Genomic DNA, 18,085 nt, shown 5'->3' with positions numbered 1-18,085 from the left:
CCTTTCAATCTCCAAAACGAAAGAGATAAGCGAGTTAGTGTAAGGAATCACTGGTTCATTCACTAGAGGAGAAGGAAACATTGGAATTTACAGATTAGGAACTAGAGATATTGAGAGAAGGAAGAACAAGGATCTTCCTGGCCAGAAAAAAACACCACCACTATATCCGACCTTTCTCTCTGAATTCCTGATCTCAGTATAATTTGGAAATGATGGCAAAAGAGGGAAGGTCATATAGATGTTTACCGGAGTAGGAGTCAGTGTGGCAAAGCTCTTCCGCTGCGTGTTGTTTGGGGACATGAAGAGGACCAAGAATGGTTCTCTGATTCTGTCACATATCTCGTTGAATCTCAGCTGTGAGAGGCACGCGTGGACTCAGCAAGTCCATTTCAACATTTCTTCCCCCTTGATGTATATGGCCGTCAGGGAAAGAAGTGATGTATCTGCCAAAATCCCTATTTTCACTGCTACCAGATTTAAGGACAATTTCCCCCCTCCAAACCCGCCTGTTGATGTGCACAGCCAGCCCCATCAGCACTTGTTGTCTGTTTGGACCAGGCATGGTTCTGTTTGAGAAGGCTTCCTAGATTTCTAAACATTCTTTCAAATTCATAGAAAGTTGTTTCTGTTTCCATGACCATCTTTTTTGCACTGTATGATATCCCAGTGTTGCTCCCCATCCTGCTAGACTGGAATCTGTTGTTAGAATGAGAGGAAGACTGGGGTTCAATGGAAAGCCCTGTGCTCAAAGAGGAGCTCTTGTATGATGAGGACAGAGCCAACCATACCCACGGGAGATTTCCTGGGTAGGGAGGGAGAGATTGGGTGGGATCGAGAGGGTGGGTGGGAGGAGGCCCCGGAAGTGGGGGATCGAAGGTTCTGAACGGGGAAAATTGATAAACTTAATACATTTGTTTCACATGTTTCACCATGGCAAATGTCAGCTATGGTAATATGGAGAAAATCAGAATAAAAATAGGTTAAAACAAGCATTTGTAATGCAATTGGTCTCGCTTTTGGGACCTTATATGTATTAAGCTATGCAGCCCATTAGCCTGGGTGCTGAAACATCTACTGTTCTTTAGTTTGAAAAAGGTCTATAACTAGTATACATAACATATAAACAAATAGTGATATTAGAACCCACTATATATAAATGATCATGAACCACTTTGTTTTATTCAAAATTTATTATATTTGTTTGATTTTATAAAGAGTATATACTTTTTGTTTAAAAATTGAATTTTTTTGTATAGAAAGTAACTGATCAACAATAATTTATCATTGAAGGTGCAAAACATACATATGACAAGACATAAAATTAAACATAAGGAAGATGAATGAACATGATGTAGGCAAAGCGGTAGATACACACTACGCGCGTTTCGACTCGTTAGCCTTCATCAGGTGACCCGTCTTTGACTCTATAATTAAGACACAAAGAATATTCATATAAACATACAGTACATAAAATGATATAAATGTATATAGTGGGCACATCTATTTAAATTGGTGATATTTAAATTTTCTTTATTTAATTAACATGCATATATATTTCTTATCTATATTATTTACAATTAAAATTTCATATTTTAGTGTACATGTCCTAACATTTCACAGTCTCAAAAATAAGCCACATCAGATAGGTTGAACATTACATGTCATAGAGGTCATGCGTTCTTATCTTGTTCTCTAGATGTAGATATTCTATTGAGGCCACTTGGTATGTGTCACACATTATAACAAGCCTATACCAAAACATGCTCATAACATGCGATATAAAGGAGCCAGGATGTATGACATTAAACCACATCAGTTAGGTTGAACATTACATTTCATAGAGGTCATGCGTTCATATCTTGTTCTCTGGATGTAGATATTCTATTGGAGTCACTTGGTATGTCTTATATCCTATAACAGGCTTATGCCAAAACATGCTCTTGCCATATGATATAAAGGAGCCAGGATGTATGTCATTAAGCATTTCTGATCCCTATGTACAACCGATATTGTTAGGTGGCTGAGGTAATAAATAAGGAGTAGGTAGCATAGTAAAAAATGATTGGGACACATATAGTCATACTGAAGCTGGGGGTCGCGTAACTAGTTAGCATGGAGGAGTCTCGTTCGTTATCGGAATGGCCGTTCTTAGTTGGTGGAGCGATTTGTCTGGTTAAATCAGAAATGCTTAATGACATACATCCTGGCTCCTTTATATCATATGGCAAGAGCATGTTTTGGCATAAGCCTGTTATAGGATATAAGACATACCAAGTGACTCCAATAGAATATCTACAATCCAGAGAACAAGATATGAACGCATGACCTCTATGAAATGTAATGTTCAACCTAACTGATGTGGTTTAATGTCATACATCCTGGCTCCTTTATATCGCATGTTATGAGCATGTTTTGGTATAGGCTTGTTATAATGTGTGACACATACCAAGTGGCCTCAATAGAATATCTACATCTAGAGAACAAGATAAGAACGCATGACCTCTATGACATGTAATGTTCAACCTATCTGATGTGGCTTATTTTTGAGACTGTGAAATGTTAGGACATGTACACTAAAATATGAAATTTTAATTGTAAATAATATAGATAAGAAATATATATGCATGTTAATTAAATAAAGAAAATTTAAATATCACCAATTTAAATAGATGTGCCCACTATATACATTTATATCATTTTATGTACTGTATGTTTATATGAATATTCTTTGTGTCTTAATTATAGAGTCAAAGACGGGTCACCTGATGAAGGCTAACGAGTCGAAACGCGCGTAGTGTGTATCTACCGCTTTGCCTACATCATGTTCATTCATCTTCCTTATGTTTAATTTTATGTCTTGTCATATGTATGTTTTGCACCTTCAATGATAAATTATTGTTGATCAGTTACTTTCTATACAAAAAAATTCAATTTTTAAACAAAAAGTATATACTCTTTATAAAATCAAACAAATATAATAAATTTTGAATAAAACAAAGTGGTTCATGATCATTTATATATAGTGGGTTCTAATATCACTATTTGTTTATATGTTATGTATACTAGTTATAGACCTTTTTCAAACTAGATATTCTTTCCCTATGTATAACTAGTGGTTTCCATATATAGGGGTCCCCTACTTCCTAAAGCTACATCTACTGTTCTTTAACATGGAAGAAAAGTAAGCACCAAACTGCAGAACACGCCAGCTATGGGAACACATGAAGAGAAATACTGCATACTAGCGGGAAATGGTATTGTCCAAAGCTCTGTTTTTAATATAAAATCAGGGCCTTCAGTGGTCATATCGGTAAAAATACAAGATTTGAAGACAATATTTTTGTCTGCGAGTGCTCGTGGAAGGCAAGTTTCAATAGCCTGAAATCTAGGTAATGCTAAAGTGATTCTGGAATTTTACTGACGTCTGCTGGTTGTTTTCGATCAAGAAAGTTAAATAGAGGCTGTTGCCAGAAAATAAAAGAAGAAAGTCCCTAAGCAGAAAGCAATTCTGGTATTTTACTGACCTCTACTGGTCGTTTTCTATTAATACAGTTAAATGGAGGCAGTTGAACAGAAAGTAAAGTCCTTAAGCGAAAGCGGACAAGTGCTGGGGCTGATCTCCAGAGCCCATAAAGTACATACAACAGATCTTCCAGACACCGCAAGCGCTGTCTAGGCTCGACCTAAAAAGGAGGAACTCTTGAGACACCACAGGACCTGCATTGAGCCTTGTCTCATAATAAGAATCTTCTTCTTAAAATTCAATGATGCTGGTCTGCAGAATTTGAGCAGATGGGCCTATTGAGGACTCATACCCAATCTCACCCATGGAACTAGGAAGACAAATGAGGCCTTGTGCCCCTAAACCGTCAACCAAAACCTTATTGAGGCTTTGTCCTGTCTGAGCAGCTGGCATAAGGTCTACCTCAACCTCTCCTTGAGGAAGATATACCATACCCTCACGAGTATAGACGAGAGCTCCTATGAAAATCCTCTTTTGGAAGGGAATGTATTGGCATTTTGCATGATTCAAGATGAGACCATGAGACTTTAGACAGTACTCCATGAGTCTGACTCCCTCTAGAGTTTTCTGCTCTGTTCTGGCCACAGGGCCCATCGTCCAGATATGGAAAAATGAGCAGACCTTGAAGATGGACAGAGGTTACCAGTGGAGCCATCCTTTTCGTCAATACGCTGGGGGCAGATTTGATTGCAAAGGGCAACACCGGAAACTGACTGTGGATGCCAAAAACACATAACCTTAAAAATTTCGGGCTCTCGATAGGTATAGGAATGTGAAAATATGCATCCATTAAGTCGATAATTGCCATGAGGCTTTTTAGTGGAAGCATCAACATTTTTCTTTGGATTGTTTCCATCTTGAATGTATATTCTTTATACATTTGTTTAAAATCAGAGAGGTATTCAAAATGACAGCTGGCTAAGCAAAATACTGCCTCCTGCAGGAGGACATAAGAAGGATTCTCACAGTGCCAACCTTCTATATCCACAGTTTGTCACGTGTGGTAGCCAACTCCAAAGCCATTGCCTGTGATGTTAATCTGTTAGATTCCATGTAACAAAATACCTATCTGTGGGCTTTAATAGAGAGTTAAACTAAGTCACACTCAAATGCCCTTTGACTTTAACACATGCTTTTCACAATAAATATGTCATAATAAACAGATCTGTCCTATAGCCATGATCATTGGCTTGCCCCCATAACCAAGTCAGTCCTGCTGAATCGAGTGTCAACTTTGCCACAAGCCAAAACATGCAATACAAGAAGTATTTCTGTGAAAGCACACACGTTCAGCCCAATCAAATGATGTTCTCAGGGGAACCAACATGTGGTTGTAGTATACGCCCCTATCAGTACTACTCTGCAAACTCTTTTTGTTTATAACATAAGATAAGGCGACAGTTGCACTATCAAGCCAGACCTAAACATCAATGTAGCTTAGTGCAGCCCTTGGCATCCCATACTGTTCTCAAAAAATAATACAGCACTCTGAAGTCTAAAGTTTATGATGAAACGAGAAGGTGCCGGGACTGTAATACATTCAATGTGGCTGCCCTACTAACATCTGTGCTGGAACATTATCAAGTTATCTAAGATGCTTCAACAGCATTACAATCCCATGTGTGTGCCCCTGAAAGTTCCAGCTCTGGCAGCCATACTGCTGCTTTCTCAGACAGCTGGACAAATAATGTAAGCACAGCTGCGTGGAGGAGAATTTTTTTTTCTGTGGAAGCGTACAACTTCTGCCCTATCAGAGCACATGCTTCTGGCTACCAACATATGGGCAGAGCCAAACCCCCTCCCTGTAGTACTCCTGAAAGCTCTTTTTTTGTTGTTGATCACATTATGTCTGGCGAAAGTTGCAATGTTAAGCCAGATCTAAAACCCATGATCGCCCTCTTCCACATGTACCTTTGCTAGCGCATGGCATGAATGTTAAAAGAGTGTGAGATATCATATTGCCAGCCTGGTTTTCATCTTTTTGTTATCTGTAAAAGTGTACATAGGGTACATGTTGCCTTAAACATGGAAAAGGCAAAGAGCAGTGCTTAATATGAGCCGGTGGTTTCTGGTCCTCTGCCAGGCACTTAATTGTCAGCACCTGGGCTTGTGACATTCTGCCACAAGGTGTTGCTGTCTTGCCAAGTTAGCGATGACCACAACAGTTAATTATTAATTCAATATAGATCAAAAATGACTATTACCTGCCACCCTAGTAATTCTTATAGCTTTGGGGGCCTAAAATAGTCCAAAGGCCACACCTTTAGGAGTTTGATGGTTGGTAGTTGTGTTACCATCATTGGCAGCGTTGGCAGTGGTGATGGGTGGTGCAAGCTGCAGTAGCCTCCTGACGTTAGCCCTGGCACTTAATTTTTTACAAATTAGCACTGGCTAAGAGCCCTGTGCCAAGGAACGTTGAAGAGACACTAGTGGGTGTGGGGGTTGGTGTGTCTAGTTTACCAGGCATCCATCAAAGAGATAAGTGGAAAGCGTGGATCTGACACCTGTATCTCTTGTTATCCCCATGTTTTCAGGAAGCTGTGCCCAACAGAAGCCATTGTGGCGGCAGGGGCCTCTAAGCAGGGCCACTGAGCCTACTGGAAGCAGAAAGAGGACTGCCAAGTGGGAACAGGTAAGCCATTACTGATAGCATTGCTTGCCTCTGGGAGTCTCCATCTATGACGCCCAGGACACAGTCTTTTCTTTTCTATACCCTGCACTCCTGTTTTGGGTTTCCATCCAACTTCAATCCACTAAGTATCTGTCATATAAGCTCTGACCCATGGCTCTGAGATTCATACTTTATGCTCTTTGCCTCTGTTGTAGTGCACTGCATTGTATTAAATCACTTACACAACATGTTCATACTGATGGTGTTGTTTGAGATAGAGCATTTATTTGTAGGTTGACCTGTGTGAGAAGTGCTAGGTGTCATGCATGACAGCCAGAGGGGTGTTCCAGTTATGTTGCTGCATCTGTGTGCCATGTTTAAGCACATTAGTGCTGCAGAAGAGGGTAAGGGAGATAAGAGTCCTGCTTGTGACTACTTAACCTTGTCCAGTTTTCTGTCTCAGCTCATCGGTGGAGCCGCGGTGTGAGATGAATCTCGGTTGAGTTGGAGTCTGTTCTATTCCCAGCTAAAGGGAGCATGTGAGTGTGTGTTCTATACCTTTGTGTCCCATGTGCTTATCTTCGGGATACACAGTCAGTGCACTGTGCTTACCCAAGTTCTATAGCTTAATCCATGCCTGTGTCCAAATTCTGACCCCTGATGTCCATGTTCTATACTCTTATCCCCTTTGTGTCTTTATTTCTAAATTCAGAACACCCCCTGTCTCAGTTCCATTCATTAGCCTCCGCGTATACCCATGTCCTATACCTTAATCCAGGGCTGTGTCCAAACTCTGAGCACCGCGTGTCTCTGATCTGTGCTTCATGCCCCATGTGTCTTGTTTCTAACCCCAAAGCACCCAAAGTCTCAGCTGACCACCATGAGCTCCTTGCATATACCCACATATCCAGGTCTGTGTCTCTCATGCATGTGTTTGTATTCCAATATTCCATATTGACTCTGGCCTATCTATGCCCTACCTGTGCCATTTTCGACACCCTGAGCTCCACAGAAATAAGGCAGGGGTTTTCAGTACTCCTGGCAACATTGCATTTCGACTCAAGAGGGCTTTTTAAAAACATTTAAGATCTTCCCAAAGCTTTTTTACCATTGAAAGATTTCAAATATCTGATGCCTCCATTTATATTATCACACAGTTACATTTTTCTATTGACACCCGAGCGCAGCAAGGGGCTGTCACTGCGTGGGGTTCTGGCAAAATCGGAGTAACTGTTTGTTCTAGTTCGTTGTTGGAGTAAGTCCATGCATGCATACCTCTCATTTCACCGTCAGTCGGTGGTATCACCCTTGGTATAATCAGGTTTGAGTGGAATCATCCAGCCTGAAAACCTTCCTCCCCGACAAAACAACATGTCCAACCCATTTTTTTTTTGCAGTTTCATACAGCCCAAACTCGACCCGAAGGTATTGGAGCCTTTTACATGAGCACTGGTTATGTTACACAAGGACGCATTCATTTTTGTTAAGCATGGGGAGATTAAGTGATTTTCCCAGAATCTCAGCATGTTGAGCCAAGGCTCGAACCTGGTTCCCCATATCCAAAGTTGGCAGCTCTGACTCTTACGCCATATCCTCTTGTGGCATAATGTCTCATTCATTTCCATTCAATCACCATATAAAAGTACTCCATTTGCACTCCTTGGACGTGCATAGTGTTTGAGAAGGATGCGTACCTGCCCAGCCTGGTGGGTTAGGGGACTTCTTGAGCATCTGTAACAACCTCCCAGGTCAGCCATATTAACTCCTCACTGTGTCTCTGTACAGTCACCCTGTCAACCGCAGTCTATGCAGGTAACAGTGGTGTCGTGGTGGGGTGGTGTGGCCGGGTGTGGGGGGCAAATAAGTTATTTATTTAATTTTCCCTCTGCATCGTCCGCCGGAATCACCCCCCACCCTGCCCCACCACTGTTACCTGTATGGACCGTGGTTGCACCCTGTGTTTCCTCCCTGAAACTTTCACCTTGATTTTATACTCTTTTATGCCTTCATAACTGCCCATGTGTCTATAACCTCCAGCCCTGTTTTCACAGCTTCCAGGGAGCCACTAGAACTTTCCTTGCATATTTCTGAATATTCTTACCCACTGTGTTTCTGTTCTTTCTTCTTTGCGCCTTTAAGTTGGCCAAGGTATCTTCAATGCTGCCTCAGTCACATCCCAATGTATCTTTAACCTCCCATTGAATGGTTTTTACCTCTGGCAATTGCCAAGAACTTTTGATTTTTGTAAAAATATGTTTATAATATACTTACTGATAGGGAATTAAGCCAGCTCAGTTTATCCTATGGTCTGTTGGTCTGTTGTTATGTCATTCACACATATATATATATATATATATATATATATATATATATATATATATATATATATATATATATATATATATATATATATATATATATATATATATATATATATATATATATATATATATAGAGAGAGAGAGAGAGAGAGAGAGAGAAAAACTCCGCCACGTAAATCCGACTCTAGTGAAAGGACGGATACGGACCCAAACATGCGTGCAAAGTCTTTATTGTTTCATAAAACCCAGCACTGCCACCATGCAGCGTTTCACATGTGTACAGGCGCGCAACACCCATTGAACTCACCGGGTTTCAGCCCCCCCCCGTCGTGTGTGGCAGCCCGGGATGAGACAGATCCCGGGCACACACACAGCCGCACCCAAACGTTTTACAGGTCGTTTAAAGACCATTTGAATGTTAATTAGGCCTTGTTATTGTTTCAGCCCTTGTAAGAGCCCCTGCAGCTCGACTCTGCGCTCCACTCTGCCTACTGATTAAAGTTCAGCCCCCCCCCCGAAATGTTTTCTTAGCCCCCCCGAAATGTGTCTCTAGTTGCGCCTCTGCATGTGTATATATATATATATATATATATAGAGAGAGAGAGAGAGAGAGATAGAGAGAGAAGGAGAAAGAGAAAGAGAAGGAGAGAGAGAGTGAGAGAGAAAGAGAGAGAGAGCGGAGGAGAGAGAGAAAGAGAGAGAGAGAGAGAGAGAGAGAGAGAGAGAGAGAGAGAGAAAGAGAGAAAGAGAAGGAGAGGGAGAAAGAGAGAGAGAGGAAGAGAAAAAGTAAGAGAGAGCAAGAGAGAGATTTGATTTACATTATGTTTATTTTGTTATGTTGGCGAACAGGTGCCTTCTACCCAGTAATAACGTTTTATAAAAAACATAATAAAACATTCAGGGGGGATTTTTTTTAAAGTTGCGACACTCAGTGCCCGCAAGACTCTGTGTTGCGCGACAAAGAGGGAGCAGGAGTGCGCCATCTCTTCAGAGATCTGGCACTCTCCTCCCCTTTCCCTTGCGCCAGCGCTGATTTCAGCTGCCGTGCACAATGCACACACCTTCGCGCTGCATCGCTAGGGTGTGTGCATGAGTGTAGCCTAGCTTTTGTACAGGAAGCGTACCCTGCTTGTACAAAACACTGTGCTAGGCACGATGCAAAGTTTTTCCCACTTTGTATGCGTGCTGCACAGTGCAGAACGCATGCAAAGTCGGAAAAGCACAGAGAAATTAAAGCATTTCTCCTGTTAGCGCCGCCTTTGAAGGGGCGTTAACTTTTGGCGCAAACTCATGTTTACAAATCTTTGTAAATATGGTTTTGTGACAAAAAGGCATGAGTGGTTGCAAGGGAACTCCCCGATGGAACACCCCTCGGTGCAAAGTAACACAAATCAGTGCTTTGCACTACTTCGAGGGTGCCTTCCAGTGTAAAACACGTTTTGCACTGGAAAGAAAATAGCAACAACAAAAAATTGTGCATGTTAGTGTCACTTTTTTGACGCTAAACCAGCGCAAATGGTTTGGAAATCTCCCCCTCGAAGCATTGACAAACCAAAAAGGGCTGGCACTCTTCTATATTTGTCTTTACTCCTTCACCTGTTTACTTTCCTAAATATCTCCACGCCGCATTCAGAATTCCAAGCTACGCCACATAAATAAACAAGCTTCTTGTGCGACGCCATGCATTGTCGAAGTCGCCCAGTAAACTGCATCTGCAAGCAAAACTGGATTGCTAACGTGGAATTAGGACAGAAGTGTGGAAATGCTGCCGCCTCGCGGCCAGACTTGAAACCTGACGGTCTTACTCTGTAGCCTGTACATTTCAGCCGTCCACAGGCATAAAATCAAAGCGGGCCGTTTGTTTCCGTTTTTCATCGCAGAACACTCCAGGGAAAGCCGCGATGATTCAAATTTAGGTCTTCCGGGTTCCTGCCACTGGGCAACTACTTGATTACAGTGCTATTTTGCCAAGAAGCGTCATGTTGCGAAAATACCCACTTTTAATCTGATGCAGATTTTTTGTGCAGTTTTATTTAGCGGAGACTTGGCCTGGGACATAAAAACCAGATACTTTGCATTTATTTTTTAAAATGGGGGCAAGGAGATTGAGTGACATGTCCATAATTGCAGGATGTTGAGCCAACGCACAGACTCGAACCAAGGTTTCCCAGTTCCAAGGTTGGCAGCTCCGGACGTTAGACCACATCTCCCCTTACATTTGCAGCACCATATATATATGCAGGGTCCAACTTGTAGCGAGGCGCAGGGCCTACTTTGAATAACGACTCGGACACCAGGATATTCTGCACCACAAAAACTAATTCTATGTCAGGATCGGAGGCTCCGAACCTGCTTCTGTTTTCTTTACTGTAACATTTCAGCAGCCAATCACAATTAAATAAACAGAAAACGACATTCCTCTTGTGACCCATAAATGTCACATATCACATGACCGGATCATAGTAGAGCACCCCTTATGAGTACAGACAGCTTCATTTTGTGTCTCCTTTCTTTGCTGCTTCACAGCCAGAAAAGTACATTTAACACTTCTTTGCAGGGCACAAGTCCTAAAAAAAGAAGTGGGGGGGACGCTATCACCGGAAGTGACATCACAACAGGAAGTGACGTCACGAAAGGTGTCTTGCACCATCTTGCTCATTTCCTCCCCTCCCTCACCCCTTAGATGCGATTGCATCTGAGAAGTGAGCGTGTGAGCAGCGTGCTGTGAGCGCGTGAGCAGCGTGCTGTGAGCTCCGATCTCGTCCCAGAGAGGCCAAAAAGTGAAATAGAGCTGTTTGGCAGGGGGGACGGCGTCCACCCGGTAAAATAAGTGGGGGGACGCCGTCCACAGGCGTGATACCCCGACTCGAGCCCTGCTTCTTTGATACTTGAATATTACGGTATTGATGTTGTATATTGCAATGTTGCTGTTGCTGAGCCCTGCGCTGTTTCCAGTGATTTGCGGCTGATTACGCTCATTGCCAATAGTTATTTTGGGATTCCCTTTGTGTGCTTTGCATTCATTTTTGGCATAATTGCACACGCTACTGCCCGATCTCTTTTGTACACATCGGCTGTCTCCGACACCTACTTTGCCTCAGTGGTGCAGGAGCAGACTACATCCGTCTGTGTGATGGGTGTAGTCCTACTTCTACACGCGGCACTACAACGCACATAAGCAGGTTTTCCCTGTGTCACTCGGGAAAGCACACCAGAGAGTTCGTCCTACCTGCAGCGTGTTTGATTCTACTTGTGTGGTGACCCTAGACTTGCTCCCCTGACGCCCTGACTGCTAAAGTTACTGCAGGGTTGTTAACATAGACACAGGCTTGGCCTAGAGTGTTTCCAGGCTGCTCCTCCCACATTTTAATTGAGGCCTTGTATTTGCCTGGCTGGGGTCCACACTCCCCCTCTCTCTCTTGAAATGCCAATTGACCATCAATGATATCAAGAGAAGGGCACAGTGGGGGCCTTATGAGGCTGATATGGAGGCTTTACCCAATGATAATGTTGACCAGTTGGAACTGGGCCTGGTGGACACACTTGACTGCAGTGGCATAACGAAACTTGAGGGGGCCCCCCTGCAGGGTACGTGGAGGGGCCCCTCTGAACTTAATCTTGAGCTCTCCAGCCGAAGTGCGGCGCTGAGGGGGCCCCCTGGAGGTTGGGGGCTGCATGCACCATGGGGCATGCAGGGACCTGTGTTACGCCCCAGCTTGACTGCAGTGTGCAGCAATCAGAGAATAAGGGTGTAGTCCAGGCTTTGGATCCCTTTACTCATCATTCGCGAAACTATGAGCGTAAACAGGGCTGGCAGCGCTTGATCCCTGTGGCAGGAAGCAATGCTGTTCACCCCATAAAAGGGCAAGGCCAAAGACCCAGGCTGAGGTTCATGCGGAAGCATTTGAGAAACTGCAACACAAAGGGACACTCATCATGGCTATAGCGCCTCCCCTCAGGGAGAGACCTCACACAGCTCTTCATCCATCCCACCCCATGAGTCAGACTCTGCATCCTCTCACAGGGAAGACGGCGAAGAGGAAGATACACCTGGGCATAGCAAGAAGAAACGCTCTTCTTTCTCCAAGAACCCTCAAGTACTTACCTTTGAACTCAGAGATTATACACCCCACAGCTTCAAATTGGCCTCTTCCTCAGGAGGACAAGGAGTATGTCCAAACACACCTCCGCCCGGGCTTCATTAAGGAAGTCTGTGCTCGTCTTTGACAGAATTGCCTTGTACAGACCTAGTAGGTACGGGCGCAGATACATCGGAGGTGGACCGTACCATGGTCTTCTTTATGAGAAAGTATGCAAAGGATCTTAAGAAGGGCCTATTCCGAGCATAGCGTAATTGCCAGGGCAACCTCCTGGACATGTCTAGCCCATTGGCAAAGATACTCGAGTTGGCTTTCCATGATTAAGAATCTTACTCCCAAGTGGATCTGGATGTCCTAGTGGGTTGGGCGCAGAGACCCATTTGCCAACTGGGAAACACCACCTGCGCTATTTCCACAGAACGATGGAGATCTATTCTCATGTCATTAGACCCAAAGCTAAATCACGTGGCCGCCTCCGAAGCCTGCCCAGGGTCCGAAAGACTGTTGTTTGGGGGTCATTTGTTAAAGAACTTATCAGGTTTTGCTTCACGTATTCCACACTGGATAAGTCCCAAATGTCACTTAAAAAAGTATTTAGAAAAAGCCCTAGGGCAGGGGTGAATGGTATGGAGAACCAGCAGCCTTCTACCCCGCCCGTCCATGTGGAGGCCGGCCCCGCTTCCACTGTGGCAATCGCAAAGGAACACAAAATTCAGGATGCCGGATATAATCATGAGAATTATCCCTTTTTCAGAGGTAACCTGGGGAGGACGAGTGGGATTGTTCCCAGACAATGGGAGGCAGATTACCCAGGATCTGTGGATCCTAGAGACCATTTTAGGCTTCAAGTTAGAATTTTACGACACACCACTGCAATCGTATCCTCCAAAACAAATGTCTTTTACCTAGGAAGAGCAATCTTTTATAGACTCAGAATTTCAAACGTTGTTGGACAAAGGGGCAGTATGTTTTTCGGTACCTCGCTGTAAGGGGTTCATAAGTCCCATTTTCCTGGTAAAAAAGAAAGGGGGTGGCTACCATTTAGTTATACATCTGAAAGATTTCAACATCTGGATATTATACAGACATTTCAAAATGGATGACATTCATTTGCTTAGAGATTTCCTTCTGGAAGGCGCGTAGATGGTCCGGCAGGACCTGAAGTATACCTACCTTCCGATTCCCATTCATCCGCCTCACAGGAGATTTCTAGAATTCCAGTGGTGAGTTCAATGCCTGGGATTCACGTGCCTTCCTCAGTCTCTCATCAGCCCCCTGGTACTTCACCAAACAGATGAGGCCAGTGGTGGAACCGCTGAGAGCTTTGGAAGTCCATCTGATCATGTTTCTAGACAGCCTTCTCTTGATGGCACAGGATCCGCAGATGCTCAGGACTCATCTTTCATGAACCATTCAGTTTCTGCAGAGTTTGGGTTTCATAGTCAACTCGCAGAAGTCAGTGTTGTGTCCTGCACAAGAGATGGAATTTTTGGGATCCAGATAGATTTGGTCCTGACCCAATTGATCCTACCCTCCCAGAAGATTCAAAACATCAAGAGAGAATTGAGGTCTGCATTGCACAGCCAGACTGTATCATTGAGATCGATTGCCAGGATTGTGGGTCTGCTAGCCTCCTCACCAGGTCATTTTACTGTGCCCCCTCCAACACAGAGCCCTTCAGAGATTAAACATTTGTCACTTGAGGAAGGGTCTCTCCTATTCGGAACAGGTTCCCCTGTTGGACAAATCCAAGACAGAGATGACATGGTGGTTGGAGCACATGAGATCCTGGAATGGAAAGGCTATTTTTGGCACCTCTTCAGAAGTGGTGATATAATTGACTGCCAGCAATTGGGGCGCGAGGTGAAGATCCCTCTCAATGGGGGGTCGTTGGTCGGAAGCGTCGCTGAATCTCCATATGAAATGCCTGGAACTCCTGGCGGGGTCCTTCGCCATAAGGAGTTTCTCCCCCTCAAAGACAGATTGCTGCATTTTTCGGAGGACGAACAACATCTCAGCCATTCAATACGTCAACAAGCTGGAAGTACAAAGTCCCATCTACTAGCAGAGATTGCCAAGGATTTCTGGTATTTCTGCCTCAGCCATTGAATTTTAGTCACAGTGGACTATCTTCCAGGCAAGACAAACACAATAGCTAATTGTAATTCCTATCACCTGAGGAATTTCAGTGACTGGAAGCTTCGTACCACTGTGTTCCAGGGCCTTCATAACATGTGGAGCGGGGAGCCCATATGCAGAGTGGACTTGTTTGCATCTCGGCTCAATAGTCAGCTATCAAAGTTCTTCAGTTGGTATCGGGATCTGGAAGCCCAGGCCACTGATGCCTTTCTCCAGGATTCGTCTCAGTTTTGGTGTTACGCTTGTCCCACTTTTCTCATGATGCCCAGAGTCCTGGTGCAAGTCAGACATCAGAGGTCAGAGGGCTTAACCTTGGTTCCCCGTAGCCCTAGCTCTAGCGAGCGCTAATATAGCACACCTCCTGTTCTGTCCGGATCTGTAATTGGATCCAGAGGGTCATCCCCATCCCTTAGTCTTGTCTGGTCAACTCAAGTTGATGGCTTGGATGGTTTCAGGAAAAGATGGTATACTGCAGGCATTTCGCAAAAAGCTGTTCTTTTCATCAGGCAGGCGAGGACAGACAGCAATCACAAACATTATGCCTCAGCTTGAAGGAGAGGGTGTGCTTGGTGTAATGACTGGGGTGTTGATCCTGTGGGAGCAGAGTATTGCATCGTAATACATTTCCTTTCCGACCTGGCATCTTCTGGTTTGCATACAGAACTGTAAATAACTTCAGGTCAGCTATTTCAGCTGGACATCCACCTTTCAAAGGTAAACCAGAGGGTGAACACTCCTTGATCTGCAAACTAATGATGGGGATTCATATGTCCAGTCTTCTGGTGCCTAAGTAATCATCTCTATGGGATGTGAATGTTATTCTCAGGTTCCTGGAGCGCAAGCAGCTTTTGGCTAAGCTCACTATGCTTTTATGTCTAATTTTGTGTCAAAGGGTATCCCGTGTTCGAGCACTGGATTTTGCAGGCAAGGTTTTTTCCCCAGAGGGTGTTACTTTCAATAGAACTCATCATACTAAAGCAAATTCCAGGTTGGTATCCTACCTGGCCTTGACAGGTAATTCTCAGTTGTGAGTTGTTCAGTGTTTGAAAGAATACAAGGTTTCTACTAGTGAAGTGAGACAAGAGTCTGGTGGTCAACTTCTCATTGCTTTACAAAAGTGTTTGAGGCCAGGAGGATGAGGTGGTTGCTTGCAGAAGCAGGTATTGACATCTCGGCTTTTGTAGCACATTCCACTTGGGGGCCCATGGCATCAAAATTGTATGCTTTAGGTTCCCGCATAGAGGACAATACAAGGGCAGCGGATTGCTCTGTCGAGTCTACGTTTCGAACGGTTTACTATAAGCTTATTGTGAATGTTGCGATTGTTGTGCTAACCCAGCTTTGAACAAGCATAATCTGAGCCTCCAGTCCTGACATAGAATGGAAAAGGTTCTAGCTTTGCAGAAAACATTTCAAATCTATTAAGTACACTGAGGCGAGTTTTATCCCACCCAATATATGCAATCAATGTACTCATGTCTATTTCATTGAGTTTCCAATTGTGGTGATTTCGTCTCCTACCCTGTTATATTTTAAATATTTTGTATTGTTGATATCCACTTACAGACTTTACGGCTTGCTATCTATTTTACATTTCAGGCAATGAACAGAAGAATGGTTGAGAAGGTGATTCCGGCCTTAATTGCTGGTCACACATGAGAAGGGATCAAGTACGGCTTGTTGCCTTCTACGCTGTGGGGGTCCAGGTTGGATGTCTGCATCTGGCCCAGTTTCGGTTGTTCGACGTGCCTGTTGGATTATCTGGCAGCTATTGGATCCATGTTTGGATTGATTTCGACTTTTTGTGACTATTATGTTTCATGTTGAAGAAGTGTCTACTTAAGTCATTATCCTACTAAGAAAGAGGACACAAAATTGAGTATTATGTACTTATAAGGGTTGCTCTATTGTGATTGGGGCATGTGATATGTGACGTAAATGGGTCACATGGGTAATGTTGTTTTTTTTGTTTATTTAATTGAGTGCTGAAATTTTACAGTAAAGAAAAGAGAAGCATAATCCTCACCTCTGTGTCCTTAATGGGATTGAAAATTGTTAATGCATCAGCCAGAAAAAATTTCACTTCCTCCTTAGATAAGTTCCATTTATTGGTAACCTGAAGTGTGATGCAAGGCCAAGCCAAGATCAAGACGCTCATGGGGGGATACAGGTAAGTCCCCCTGCGTTGCGGCCCTAGGTGGTGGAAGCCTAGCAGGCCTGCAGCACTACAGGACTGGGACAATTAATGGGTCTGGGCACCAATTTAAGTGTAGCCCCCATTAGTGACTCAGATAGCTCAAAAAAAGGGTCCACGTTTGCGAATCGAGGCAGTTTTGAAGTTGTAAAGATATGCTGTAAAGGTGTTTTACAAGGTAAGGGGTACTACATGCATTTGTACTTGCTGAAGGCAATATTTGTGGTAATATCAGTGTAATCGAGAGTAAAAAACTGCACACAAGAACATAAACCAGGCCGACAAACAGTCAACAAATTGGCTCAAACACTGACCTGTGCCACCAGTCCTTCTGGCACTGCCAGTTTGCCCTATAGGCCAGTCCGGCCCTGCATATATGAACTTTGCCAGTTAACCCCTAACTAACCAATGTGTCTGTAAATTAGCTGGTCCTTTTATCCATCCCATAAATCCAGTCACTTCCACTCTGGAAGCGCCCAAGAAAAGTGGGTTGCTTGCACTCGAGCTGCACCTAGGCCCAGACCTACAGGAGCGATCATCAGCCACACCGTGCAAGGAAGCACCTACCAAATCAGAACAACTATTACTCGAGGAGCCAAAAACACACAGACCAATGCAAATAAAATGCTTACATGTGTAAGGCATGTTGAGCCCTGTAAATGTAGTTACTTATATGCACAGGTCTCCACACTTTGTTCCTTCAAATCTTAGAAGGAGAAACCCTTAATCGAAAAGGGAGGGGGTTTTCTTAGAACAGACAAAAAAAGACAGGTTCCCTTTTCGTGTAGTCTAGAGAGAGAGACGTTCGTCTCAGAAGGTTGTATTTTAGAAGGGGTTCTATGGTGAGCCAAAACTCGTATCAAAGATGTTCAGAGACCAACAAATTTACAGTCAATTATAACTTCATTTAGTACACAACATTTTACCTCTCTTAGATTATAACCAATTAATAATGATGTAAACACTGTTATTTATAAAAACAATTCTTTATTGTTCTCAATTTATACTACATAATTCACAAAAAACTCAAAAGTTAAAAGGTTGTTTAGAACAACAGTTATTGTTGCATTATTATGCTCCACAGACATAAAACAATTTTTACAGTTAAAAAATAGTAATCCTTTTCAAGAAACACATTTGTCAAATAAAACGAAAACTTTATCAATTTTATTACACAACACAAATAGTCGACGCGGC

General features: G+C 43.4%; 1 protein-coding gene across 1 annotated transcript in view; it reads left to right on the top strand.

Annotated features, from left to right (window-relative positions):
- LOC147673615 (uncharacterized) overlaps positions 1-17,580 on the top strand; it is a 51,191-nt gene extending 33,611 nt beyond the window's left edge. Inside the window, exons 5-6 of the mRNA XM_086946383.1 lie at positions 6,058-6,155; positions 16,294-17,580. Of these exons, the coding sequence (XP_086802509.1) occupies positions 6,058-6,115 (58 nt within the window). The 3' untranslated portion in view covers positions 6,116-6,155; positions 16,294-17,580. The remainder of the gene's footprint in view (positions 1-6,057; positions 6,156-16,293) is intronic.
- Positions 17,581-18,085: the final 505 nt, after the last annotated feature.

Source organism: Lissotriton vulgaris, chromosome 12 (assembly GCF_964263255.1).
Source record: "Lissotriton vulgaris chromosome 12, aLisVul1.2, whole genome shotgun sequence".
Classification (NCBI taxonomy): domain Eukaryota; kingdom Metazoa; phylum Chordata; class Amphibia; order Caudata; family Salamandridae; genus Lissotriton; species Lissotriton vulgaris.
Note: the sequence above shows the minus strand (reverse complement) of the source record. Positions and strands in the feature narration are given on the sequence as shown.